Source organism: Acanthaster planci, linkage group LG03 (assembly GCF_054643075.1).
Source record: "Acanthaster planci isolate LZ-2023a linkage group LG03, COTS_SCS, whole genome shotgun sequence".
Lineage (NCBI taxonomy): Eukaryota > Metazoa > Echinodermata > Asteroidea > Valvatida > Acanthasteridae > Acanthaster > Acanthaster planci.
In genome coordinates this window covers 4837850-4851685 of record NC_141779.1, presented here as the reverse complement: position 1 = coordinate 4851685, position 13836 = coordinate 4837850, and the positions used below count along the sequence as shown (strand labels likewise).

Here is a 13836-nt window from a genome sequence, read left to right as displayed (position 1 = left end):
GCGGCAATGGTGTCTTCTCGGATATACAATGTAGTGCATGGCCTTCATGTTGCAGTCATTATGACGCAATCAACGCAAAGATGGAGACTTCACAGCGACTGGGGTGGACGGTACATCTCTTGCGACTCCGAAGCGTTTTCATCCACACTTTTGCTCAACAAAGATAAATGGGTGGGTTTTTCCCGCTAGTTCGACTTGGCGGTCCTTATTTACAACTCCCATTCAATTATGTTTGAGGAAACTTGCCTGGATTGCTTCCTTTTTTCGAGATATTTATCGCTTAAGGTTTTGAGCCGTTTTGTAACAGTGGAATTTAACATTATCGATTACAGAAGTGTATTTCAGGTCTATTTTAGATAGGCTACAACCAAGCTTGGACATACACAAAGGCCTACTTTCGTTTAAAGTGTAGCTGCAACGAACATGCTTCATATTTATTTTTCAATGTGTGGACACTATTTGATATCGCTCTTAGGTTAAATGCATTGAAAAGTACACTTTTTGAACATTTACAATTTATCCATGCTCTCTGAGGGCGCTATTGCTTTGATGTCGTCTAGGGAATGCATTGTTCAGTGAGTAGGTTTCTCTGTTCAAAGAAATGGACCCGGAATTACCTCGATGAAAACACTTACGAAGAAGGGATGACTGCTTGCTTATTCATGTGTACTTACACAGCAAATCACCAAAGAAGAGTAAAATCATTAAAAAATTACAGGATTTTTTTGCACTAACCGACGCAACACATGTTTCTTGCTAAGATGATATTACAGTTTTGCTCATGAATATGGAAATATCAGCATAAAACTTAAAAAGCTAGCAAAAGGCTCCTTGAAATAGTGAAACAAAAAATTGAAAGTGAGGTTAACTGAGGAGCACAGAGGTGCATTTTGAGGGTTTTCATGAAGATAATTCCATCGCACCTACCCTTTGATATTGTTCACAGCCTTGTGGTGTGAGCCAAGAGTGGAATTAAATTCCGCACCCTGATATTAATTTTGTTTTCAGCAATCGTGTCAGGGAACAAAAGATAAATGCCAGCTGTTTTTTGCTCAATTTCCGACAGCCTCGGACTCCACGGTTTTGTGATGTTGGTGACGGGGGCTGGTACACACGAGATTAACCCGCCATTATTGACGTGAGAACATGCCAAGCGCGAATCCCAACAGACAACCACGAGGAACGTACAGGCCTATCCATCAAAGCGAGCAGTTCATAAATGCGCTTAATCAGCCAATGTTTGTTCTCACCAAATATGAAATGAACAGGTTTTTCATGATTCTATCCATGCATGGAATACTATAGAAACGTATGATAACCTGTGTCGTCATAATTTTTTATATACCCACTGACAGGCCCAGGCCGTGTCTGAATTACTGGCTGCGGCTTGAAATTACTTAAGACTTTATGGACATTGGCTGTAGCCATTATCACAGACTTTTGCGCAATCAAAATACCAGTTTAGCTTCGAGACTTGATATATTAAAACCTCATAAAACCAATATATTACACTATCGTATTTGGAACACGATTTGTTTTTTTTCTGTCTTTGTTAAATGACGTCAGAGAATCCGCAACTGTCTTGTCTTACGGTTTGAGCCTGGATGTAATGCTGCCTTCAGTCAAAACTAGGTTCCACAGTCTTGTATCTTAACAACAATAATTGAAGTAAATTCCTCACTTAAGTGATGCTGCTACATCTTTCTCTCTTATTGTTTTTTTAATCATTATAGTCGATAATGATTTGTTTCACTGAATTTTAAATGATTGTTCCTCTTGGCACTAATTTGTGTAACCCTCGCGGATGTATATAATCACAACAGAGACAGGTTATTTAAGAATAAATACAGGAAACGCTGTGTTGACCAGACAAACGATTTCATCATAGGAGTGGACGGAACGTAATTAAATTTAGGCGGCCAGAACCAACCACTGTTCTCAATTTCCCTGAAACGGCGGCCAAACATTTCCGATTGAACACGGTACGGCGATGGGAAAAAAAAGGAAGGCTGGAGGTTAGATTCGGCGAACCCAGGAGCTTCGACCGCGGGGCCGTCGCGGTGGTGTAACTCGTTTACCACCACCCGTTAATTAAGAGGGTTCCCCGGGCGAAATTGGCGCTCTCGACCCATTGCCGAGGATATGTAAGACCGTGGCACGGGGCGGTAGTTACTTCCGCACGGTGCATCTTAATTTGATTGAGGCGTCACATCACGTGGTGTGCATGTGTTATAATAACTTACACGTCACGTGAGCAGGGGAATTTCGGTGTACCGTGTACACCAGCTGACCAGGTCCATAGCCCGGTGCTGAGAACGTGCCCCAAGGGGCAGTTATCGGTCAGCGATGCTGAATTGTGCGAGCTTGATCCGGCCCGACGGGCCCATCTGACCTCATTCACCGTCAAGGCGGTTGCATGCTAATTATAACAGTCTGTTACGTGTGTGGACATCGCTTGAAATTAAGTGACGGTACCTATAGGCAGATGTATACCTAGGCTGCTATACCCAATAATAAATTAATCACTGCCAGCAAGTCCTAATATTTAACACGTCAGTTTTTCCTCCGAGTTAAGTCTGTGTCGATTTGGCGTAGAAAACTTTTTTTAAATCCAGGTTCGAAGTCCTACCCCAGTCCATCGTGAACACTGCAGGCTTCCCATTTTATGAGTGTCCTATTTCGAAAAACTCCCCATCATTGATCGTCTTCAAACCGCAAGGTTCCTTTTCTAGGTGTACTTTGCACTGCCGCATGATAGTGTTCCGTCATCGTCTCGCAGGTCTGTGCAGAGTGATGTGATGAATATATTGCAGGGTGACACAATTTTGTGTCACGTTCTTCATCATTCTGCAGAGCCGCGCTTCTACTTCTATGCAATTCCCGAAATGTAAGTGCTGCAGACACAGATATTCCCGTTTCATTTTGGTTTCTCCTTTTTTTCCCCTCCTTTTTTTTCTTTTCTTGTTTGTACCTTTCTCGTCTACGTCATTCATGTGCTCTCGAGTGACAGATTTCCTCTTACGAAATCGATTTGCCTCGTGCACCTGGGGCAAGAGGGGAGCTTCGGTTTCACACGGTAATGAAAGCACCTTCAACAACTTGATTCGTCGCGCTGACGCGGGATTTGAAAATTGCATCTATCACTATGCAATCCTCTAATAAATCCACGGAAATGAGCGAGTTCCCTGCTTTCCCTATCTCTGACTGTTAGAAACGTTGATTAGGCCTGCTTTGTCATCCATTCGGGCAGTGTTGGTGTGGTTATCCCGTTTTCAATATAACTCGATTTTCCTCTTTTAACAAGAAAGAGAGTGCGATTTCTCACTTTCGATGGCTTCCCTTCTCTTCGACAGTTATCATTATCTTACGGTCGTTGGTCGGTCTCCTTTAAACTCTGAGGCATATTGCATTGCGCGAGGGCAGACTGTACTGCCCCGTGTCTCGTTTCCAATAATATTCATCCGCGGAAGTAAAGCGAGTGTGGTCTGCAATAGCTACAGGCTCGGAGGTATGTTGGAACGCGGGGGCTCGACTAGTGCTTTTCCTCCCGCGGCAGAATTCATTTGCATCGCCTTTCCTGATGATGTATATTGCATACTTTCAATCATTCGTGTCCGGCGTTCATTGATGGCTTCCCGCCAAGAAGATCGCTGATGGGACTCCGCCCTGGGTCCGCTTGCGACAGACTCGATTCCAGCCCGTCTCTCTCTACGTACTGCACTTACGTCCAAAATTGCGTATATCCGGTACAACATGTTTGGTTTGATCGAATCTGCGCTTCAAAGGTTCAATCCAGAAAAGACAACTGAATTCCCGCGGAAGTAGAGCGACAGTAAAGACAGCCCAATGCTGAAAAACTATAATGCCACAAACTGACCCATGCCTAAGTGTTGTACATTACACCGAAATGTTATGCACATTTCGGTGGTCCAAGAATTATTACCTAAAAATCGACATCTTTTAGTTACCAAAAAGTGACAGCAGTTGGACTTGAACCCTGGACCTTCAAAGTACCTTACCGCACTTTACGGAATTATTGCTGAGTGCTGAGGCCACGTCGATATTAGCCCTATTTCTGTGGACTTGAATAGAGTATGATTTCCACGGCGACTCACTAGACCGGCAAGAGCAATTACTGAGTGCAACGGCGGTACACAGCCCAGCTTTATTAGTTTATTGCTTTATGTAGTCTTAATTCGAGTTTGCAAGCAGTCTATACACAATTTGATATCTTCTTGTGTCTTCTTCAGTCTTTCATTATTTTAATCAACTTAGGCCTTTTTTCAATGTCCATGAAGGCATGCATGCAGAAAACGCATCTTTACTTGACAACGTTAACATTTTGTAGAAATGATGTTCAAACGAGCTGACAGGGGTCGAAGAGTACGACAACCGCGGCATTTTCCCGGGGAAATAAAGGCAATACGTAAATGGCTTTCCACCGTCACAAAATACACCTCTTAAAAAGGCTGAATTATATAACCTGTAATTTTCGCTGGTGGACTTTGGTCAGTCCTGAAGGGGCGACATATTGTATATGTATAGGTTTAGGAAGTGCTGTAGTCACAGATGGGACGATTAATACGTCGTAAAAAAAGAAATTCCGAGGTTAAACAGCCAATAAAAAGCCCTAACACCAAAGCGATACTCGCCTTGAACAGGCAGAAACATCGGGGGGACGTGACTTGCCGGTAAATGTATAGAAGCTCTCTAACCACGCTCAGTACGACGACAGTGCGGTTGAGATATGCGTGCACTGGCCGTTGAATTTGATTGCCGACTAATGTTCCCGAGCAGGTGTTCCGTGGGTAATGAATGGGACGGTTCTAGAACCAGCAGATTAAAATAAATCAAAACTATCAAGCATAGGAACGAATCTTATCGTGCTGATATCTCTAACATAGCTTGTTGAGAGAAGACAGCTTTATGCACTTAATTACTAAATTCCGACTAATCGTGTAAATTTTACTGTACAGTATTAATTACATACAGCTGCAACTATGGATATCCCCAGCTCAATCCTGGGATTTCGATGCCTATAATCTGGAAATAGCACGTATCGTAGTTCAGTGACCACATAGGCCTATGGCAGGTTACACCTGGAGGGCAAAAATAGCAGTGCTGCGCGATTTCATTAAAAGCAACATTAGATTTGCGTACATAATACATGTCGAGGACGACGGGTGGACGAATCATTTTCACAAAACTCCCCGCAATTGGCGCCAGCGCCGCTGAGAAAATACGCAGACAGACACGGTCATCTGCGTTATCATGTGAGAGGAGGATTTAATTATCGAAGTGGAGATTGAATCATACACGTGGATGGGCTTGGCTGGTCCATCAAAGGGAATACAGTGTTCATTGAAGTCAATGACATTCCCAATGACACGCGAGACTAAATAGCCAGTCTCTCAAACCTTGCATGTTCTGACCCCCCGGCGGTGTCACGCGAGTGTACCTTTAGCCATGGCATTCTGAAAAGGTTTGGACCGGTCCCGCTTGCACAGCGTGTATACCGAATACAACACAGTCGATGATCTCATTCATATTCCAACAAAAAGAAAAAAAACATTTTATTGAAAAGTAAAAGGCCCGTTTCGTTGCATTTTCATGACGTACATGTACAAGTCGATTACTAAGTGCACGTGGAATGGTTGAAACGGTTGCATACAGAATCGTGTAGCTCTTTAAAGCGATATCACGGATGCATCTCTAACCTCTAGCCGTGGGGGTGAAGAGCAACTGTCACCCCACCTTCCTTTAAGGAGCTCTGTTAATCAATGGTGGGGTGGGGTCTGAGAACGGCTATATTCTGGTCTTGGTTCAAGTCTTGTCAAAAGACACTGCTGTTTGTAACGGACCGTAAAGATATCACACATGCTTGCCATACACGAACTGTTATTGCAGCGAGGGCGGAACACTGCCTAATCGCGTCTGTGTCCCACTTGCATCCACTTGAAGTTTAAATTGGGGTAGCCGCAAAAATATCGAGTATAGAGGCTTTGAGTGGTAGCTCTCTTTCAGGGCAATTCTTTTGTTCCAAAAGGAAGTGTCCTTTATGCATATCCTTTGGAACAAAAGCACTGGCTTTCAAGATGGCAGCCAGAATGTGCAGGAACACTCAGAATCGACCTGGGACTTTCAACTTTTTATCCTCTTTTCAAGTACATGGTACTCACAGAAATCCGACTACAACTCGAGTGCCAGGAATGGATTATCTTCTCGTAACAATAACTTGTCCCAATCAGATTAAACTGTGGATAACAAGCGATCTTGGTATTACAATATTGCGCATGCGTATGTCAAGATATGCTGAAAAACATTTCCTGATAAACACGGGAACAAAACGATAACAACGTTTCCGGGGCACTGGTGACCCAATTTGCGGACTGTGACTCTTGCCGTCAAAAACATGCAACTGCCGTTCGCATAAAAGTTGAAATATAAAATAGAATTATCAGTTAAAGCATGGCGTCACCCATGTGTTTATATAAATGTTCTTCTTCTATTTTAAACAAAACAAGAATATTTCATCGGCGCCCTATACGGTTTTACTTGCACCCGGTGATTTTTTCACCCCGAAGTTAAGCTTTGTCAAAAACGATTCCTGCACTGTCATACCTCTGAACCCAGATACGCAACAGCCGTCGACTGGTAACCGACGACGAACTGAGGCGAAAACATGGCCGGTGTTTGGTTACAAGTATGTTGCGCTCACCCAGTAGCCTATCCATTGCGCTATTTGCGTAATCGACGACTGCAGCCGGCATCGTGTATTATAGTCTGCAATTCCGTACGTGTCCGGAAACATTGCGCCAAATTTAGTGAGGCCAGCAGTGGCGTCCCCCCCCCTTTTGACTCGTGGGTCCCCTTCACTACTCACCCCCTCGGAATTTTGGAAAAGAAAAAAGAGATTTGTTTTTTTAATAATAAGTTGAAACCCTTTCACTTGCCCAATCTAGAGAATGAGGCCTTAACTGTTAAAGTATTCCCGTCCAAATCAAAGCTTATTATACAGTTACGGTACAATGTAGGAGAGGTCTTTGCTTTTTCTATAGGGAAACATTGAACGTATAGGCCCATGTGATATGCTTTTCGCCTAAATCCAAATTATGCGACGAGAGACTTTGACGGTGAAGTGTGTGAGTTCAATCATCATGACACTGGCCGGTAGTTCCCTTTCCTAACGAATCAAATTCATCAAATTTCCAGTGAACTCAGTGACTATGTGTATACGAATATAGTCCGAATTAAAACGATGCTGACAAATCTTGGGAGACGCCGTGACCGCCGTGGCACGGCCAGGATAGGACGGGAGCGGCGATCTTAGCTTGACGTGCAGCGTCAGGGAGGTCCTACGCTGAACCTCATAACAATCGCTTAAGTTTAATGTTTTATTACCCGAAGACATTTTAAGATAAATTCATTTTGGGCATCGACCTCTTTCGAGCACAAGCATCCCCGCAGCGATACCAAGGGTTCATTTTCCTACATCCCAAAAGTAGCCCTCATGCATGTAGAAATACGTGTGCGGCCTGACGGACGTTCAGCCTCAAACCCCGCCAAGTCTCCGGTTTGGTTGTGGGCAAATTGACCCAAATCACTTTCGCTGAACCGCTGCTGCCGATCGACTTTTTAATAAATTATGTTCAAAGTCAAGCTGGAAAATGTCACGCTGTCGACAGAGCCTGCACGAGGCTCGTCGCAGTTAATCGCAAAGATCTGTAGCAGGCCAGTGATTTGATCGAACAGATCGAGTAATGTGGCTGCTGCTTGTGGCAACACTTAATTACACTTTTAGGTGAGTGTTGGCCCGCGACACTAACGATTTTACCCGGTGACTTGTAACAGTAATTAAAGTGTCCATGTATGTCATGAAATTCAGGTAAAACACACTGAGTGGTGATAACCATGCTCAGAATTACTGTACATGTATGTGAAGATGATACATTATGCTTTCGTCTCGTTTCGTTTCTCTGAACGTTTTTCTTTTTAAAAGTCAAGCTACATATATGACACTGGAGGGCGCCGTAGGTATGAGGTCATTTAAGGCACAGTCTAAGGCCGCATCTGAGTTCCAGCTTCAAATTACGCGCGAGTCTACATGGTTGTGGCTGCTGCCACTTCCCATAGTTGTGATTGATTTCAAGCCGCAGTCAAGTAACGCGGTCATGGCCTCTTTGCAATACTTCTGCTTTCCACGTACACAATTAGTAATCAATTTTCCTACTTTCACTTTTGAAGCAACCGAAATATATACATGTAATGACAAACCAACTTGGCATGGTGGATCCCAGGAATAATTATAAGAACTCTTGATCGGCGCATTTGAGGGCAATACCCAAGATTTCTGCCATATCAACTTTTGTTTGAAGTTCCTAAGATCTATATCAGATCTTCAATTCTCTAATCTCGCTTCTTGACTGAAAACGAGTTCGGCAAATTCAGGTATAATAATAAAAAATTAATTAACACGTACTGATAAGAATGAAAGCTCTCCACTTTACGTATTTCTATTTCGAATGTAAAAATGTATTTATTTGAATGCGGTTGAAGTACACTCTGACCAGACTGCGACCACTTTTTAAAAGGATCAAGAATATTAAATTTGAATGTGTTAATCTTATACAAAAGAATTTGAAAACAAATTCGAACGGCATAGCGGCATGCACGAGCTATGCGTGCAACTTCAGTATGTAATCGTTTTGGTTATACTCCAAAAGTGAAACTGAATTCATTTTGTCGGATTTGATAGGAAAACAATGGCACCAGGAAAACTTATGAAACTAGCAAACCAGAGTCATACTTTAAATTGTATCATTTTTGACATAGTTAGCTCACAAAACCGACGGATATTGATCAAATACATGTAAGGCGGGAAAACTCGAGAGCGCTGGCAGACACTGCTGAGATACGGACAACGGTGTGCCGCGCTTTCTGTTGTTGAAACCTGAGTCAATCGGGGGACTGTCTCTTGGGAAATTCCTTGCGAGAAAAAGGACTCAGATGGAAATGAAACCTTATGTCAATGATCTAAACGCCAAGTCACTAATTTCCAGTGGTATAAAGGTGTAGGATCAACTAGATTGCCACTTTGATAAGTTATTCCGTGCCGTTTTGCGTGAAGACTTTTTTGTGTGGGAGTATAACATTAAAAAGGGCAGATGGGGGGTGGGTGGTGGTGGCAATGCCCCTTCCCACAAAAGTAAAAAATTAAAAGAAAATGAAAGACAATTTTCGTCTTGCGCCATTCTAAACGCATGCAAAGAGTATCAAAATGTAGCTAACCCCTTTCAGAGGCCAAAATAGAGTGCATAAAAAAATGCAAAATTGTGCCCACCCCCCGAAAAAAAGACATATTTTGAACCCTCCCTCCGAAAATCTTGTCCTGGATCTGCCCTCGACGCTGAAAATCCCCACTTACACACTATAATTGTGTGCGCTTTTCGCCGCTGAACAAAATTTACCCGCGCAGGCAAACTGTCCAGCACACAGACGCCATGCACGAACGACTTGGGTCAGTCGCACTTTGTCCACGGATGTGACGGCGCGTGGTTATGGCACACACGGAGCCTTTGCTCGGGATCGATAGCCGTGCTAAATTGAATGGATGAAGCGGGGTGGTCGTAATACGTGCCGTCCGCCATTAAGCCGACGCCAGTGTTTCACTCCAGGCAAAAATCAGTCCCATCTTCGATTTTCTTCTTAGAAAAACTACCCCTTGCGTACTTTTTCTCGTTTAAACCCACCTTTTTCCCCAAATTTACGCTTTGAGTATAAATGGTCAAAGATCGTCACAACTGGCCCGAAACGAGTTAAAAACTAATGGCAAGGCCGAATGGGCTCATACGGACCGTGAGGTGAAGTTACCATTTTGTGGATTAAACATGAATTTTCTCTTTAATGTCCTAAATTCATTTTTCCACGATAAATTATTAATACCGCAGTACCGATGTTTAAAATAGTTTAGTGAATGTTTAGAAGTTACTCTTGAAATAATCGTTTTGATGATATGAAATGCAGTAAAGAAATACTTAGTGAACATAACACCAAGCGGAATTGACCATTAGCACGCGAGATAAACAAGATCAGAAATATTTAGGAGTTTACATGTCTGATAGTTTCTGTGAAAACTCCCAAGGAGCCGTTGTGAGAGAATTACACTCCACGTAATTATATTTCCTGGCGCCAAGTACCTGCCTTTAAATCCAATTTACGGTGACCTTGAGGTGACATTATAGTCACAACTTTCTTGCCACCTGAGCCATATCTATGTTAGTCCAAATTGATTAAACGATGTGGGCCAATTCAATTTACGATACATAAATGCGAAAGTGGTATTCGGGAAAAATGTTTGTCTCGTGAACTGGCAGAAGTGCTTTCATGGCACATCCCGTGCTTAACGTTAGTCTCCCCGGAGCATAGGTTCGCGCACTCTGTTATATAGTTGAAGTTCAGTCTGTATGTACGTATCTGCAGAAACTGTCTTAATGAAGCACTGATAAACAGAAATATATTGCAGGTGACTTACAGAAATCAACTATCAATGGCTTTGAGGTATGAAATTAAAGTACCATTAAACACCCTTGGTCTTGGTTTGACTCACAGTCTGTAAAACAATTAGTCTTTTTCTTAAATGGCAACAACACTGTCAGTATACATTAGGGCTGTGCATCAGACCCGGATACCCGTCGGATCCTGCTATATAGAAACTGGTCTAGATTATCCGAAACCGAGTAATCGTTACTATAGCATTGCATAACACTTTGTAATATCTCAGGCAATAAAAAGGGGGAGGGTAGTGCCAGTTGTGCAAAATTTCAAAAGTAAAACCGGACAACACAATTCTTGTTCATAACGCCAAAATTTACATCATGAAACGATTACATTAAGCTTACTGTACATGCGTATTTTGCCTTGTATTTTGATTCACCCGATGTGGTGGTATTGTGCTGTAGACGTCAACGAACTCTCTGAATTCAGGTATCAAATGTTGGGATTTAAACATTGGTTTGTTTTATCGGGTACAAGTATTTTTTTTAATCGGGTACCCGGTTGCCCTAATACCTATTTAAATTCACACCCTTAGCATCAGGACGGGATAAACTTAATTATTATTTTGAAGACATGGGCATTTCGTATGTTCAGCAGTTTTCAAAGAAATTGAACGACTGGCAACACACAAAAAATTCAATCCCAACCCCCCCCAAAAAAAACTGAGTACAGGCAATAAATACGCAGGTGTAATGGGTAAGTTGGTATACTCATCAAACAGCAAAGTACCGGTTTTCGCTGTTTCTGCCCATCCTCGAGATCAAACGATTGTACAAGCAATCACAGACCACCTGTACATTTCGCGGGACAAACAACTAACCTGTGACCCATCCGTCGCTACGAAAACCACTCATCCCGCGTATCTCCATGGAGATAGATTGACATGGTTTCCCCCATCGGGGCCACACGTAATTCGAGAATCCCCCTGCTCCGACAGCGTACGTTTTCCCCCGCCACTCTGCGTATGCGCTTTGCTGGATGGAGAAAAGGTACTTAGATTTCACTTCAATAACGCTCCATTCTCATCTTGTACCCCTTTAGCTTTGCGTGCCTTCTTTTGTGTTTTTTCCCTGACAGACTACAGCTCAAATTTGAAAATTCGTCTGTCCATCGTATCCGCCATAACAGGTGATTTTAAAGTTATATTTCTAAATGATGGTATAGATTTATTACAACAATCCCGTACATGCTTCCCAACATCAATCAACGATAATCACAGTCCACGTTATTTCTTGAACCAAATCTGAATTCCTATATGTCGCCATGGTCACACATCTTTCGTGTTAGGTATCCGAGTATCAGACAATTTCCTTTCACTGTTGGGTCTAGTAGTTATCAAATAACCACAGAGAAAGGAAAATATAACGCCACTTTCAGCGCACAGCTGTAAGCAATAAAAAGGTCGTTCGTCAGATTATCTGCCACGCTTTAACGAGTGACTGCTTCGATATGAAAATGCATTCCCATTACAGCAGTCACGGTATAAACATTCCTCGTAATGCAAGGACGTGCAGCCGGCTGTGCTCAATTCTGATTGGGAATTATGTGTGCGCAAGAAATCTGTGCTTGGGTAACGGAGACAAAATGTATTAGTTACTATGATCTAAGCGTGGCGATGGCTTAGGCCTATGTATGGTTTTTATGATGTGTTGCCTATCAGTTACGCAGAGTGTAAAAACGAGATCTTCAGTACGTCCTGAACTTCACGAAATAGGTGCAAATTCAAGAAAAATACCATAAAGTAGAAGCATTTCTTTCTGGCAAGCGCAACCTTGTTTATCAATCAGCTCAATTTCGAATTTCAATTATTCTAAAGGAAATTCATTCTCTACAAAGTGCTTTAACGTGACTATCGCACTGTGATATCACGGGTCTGACTTAATATTAGAGTCTTTCATAGCCTTTATTGTGGTTTCTATTGACAAAACAACTTGAGTGTACGACGTTCAAGAACAAGCTTAGACCCGCTCTTTATATCACTGAAAGAGTGAGTTTGCTGCGTTCCTTTTCATGTATCCTTGAGAGATATTTTGTACGATTAAAAGCTACGATTTAACTTGAAGATAATGTCACGTCTCGTCACACCACATGCCTACATAATATGAGTTGGGGTGATGGTGCATTTTAGCCAACAGATTTATATAAAACATGAAAAACTGAAGGCGCTAGCACGCATTTGAATAGCTTATACGGCAGCCAGCGTGAAGCATCAACAGAGGTTGGCTTTTCACTCATGCAAGAGTGGATGGTTTCTCCTGTGAATTTCAAGATAGAAAAAAATTAGCTTTCCGTATGTCGACATTTTGGAAGAGTGCAGCTGCTTTGAATATCTAGGCGTTAAGATAATAATGACACTTATAATTCAAAATGCAATGAGGCAAGGCGCACCCCTTGAAATGGGTTATGCGGATGTAGGCCGTCAGTCCACCGGGCAGACAGGGGAAATAAGTGGATTAGAAACCCGTCCCATTTATACGAGACGCAATGCACAACGGAAATGTTTTTTTGGGGTTCTTACCGCATGACATAAGCCGCAGGAGAATAATCGCCAGGGCGGCACGCAGTATGCAGGCAACGTCTATCAGCATGATGGCGTCGTTCCAGGAAAGAGGTGCACCCTCACCAGAGCACAACCGAAAAAAAATAACACTCAGACACCGTCTCCACTTTCCACAGTTCTCCCGCTGAAAAAAAAACCGTGGCCTGGTACTAGACGGCTGGGATGTCGCGCTGTGAGATGCCGTGCATTTTTCGCGGGGAAAATGGTGTTAAAGCCTACGGGCCGTAGCACTCTCGGAGGATGGCGTGTGTAGATGTGGTTACCGAGCCGCGTTAAAGATGCAACCACAACTGGCTCCGTGCCGAGGCTGCTCTCCCAACCCTCCCCGTATGGCGGAGTAAATGAACCATGTAGGTGGAGTCAGCGACGTCGGTAGTGACGGTATGTACGCTGCCACCATCCATGCGACGCCCGATTTATGTCTGAGATGTGCAGCCCCTACTCCAATCAATCATCCCACCACCATTTCCCGAATGATGTTCTTCAGTCAGTCGCACAAACAAACACGATGGCGGAAGAGTCCGAGGACGTTCTTCAAGACCACACATCAAAATTTATCGTGCGTGTACGAGGTACCGCGTGCATGTGATCGTGGGTCCCTAAAATCCTACGCGCAGCGCGGCGTATGTGCTATCTTACCACGACAGCATAACGGGCGGCGCTTTTAAGGTCGTGGATGAACCACGTTGTTCGCGGTCGCCGAGCTTGTACCGGGTCAGTAT

General features: G+C 43.2%; 1 protein-coding gene across 1 annotated transcript in view; it reads right to left on the bottom strand.

The window, feature by feature from the left end:
- LOC110985869 (uncharacterized) overlaps positions 1-13836 on the bottom strand; it is a 19451-nt gene extending 5615 nt beyond the window's left edge. Inside the window, exon 1 of the mRNA XM_022247301.2 lies at positions 13073-13836. Coding sequence (XP_022102993.2) covers positions 13073-13142 — 70 coding nt within the window. The 5' untranslated portion in view covers positions 13143-13836. The remainder of the gene's footprint in view (positions 1-13072) is intronic.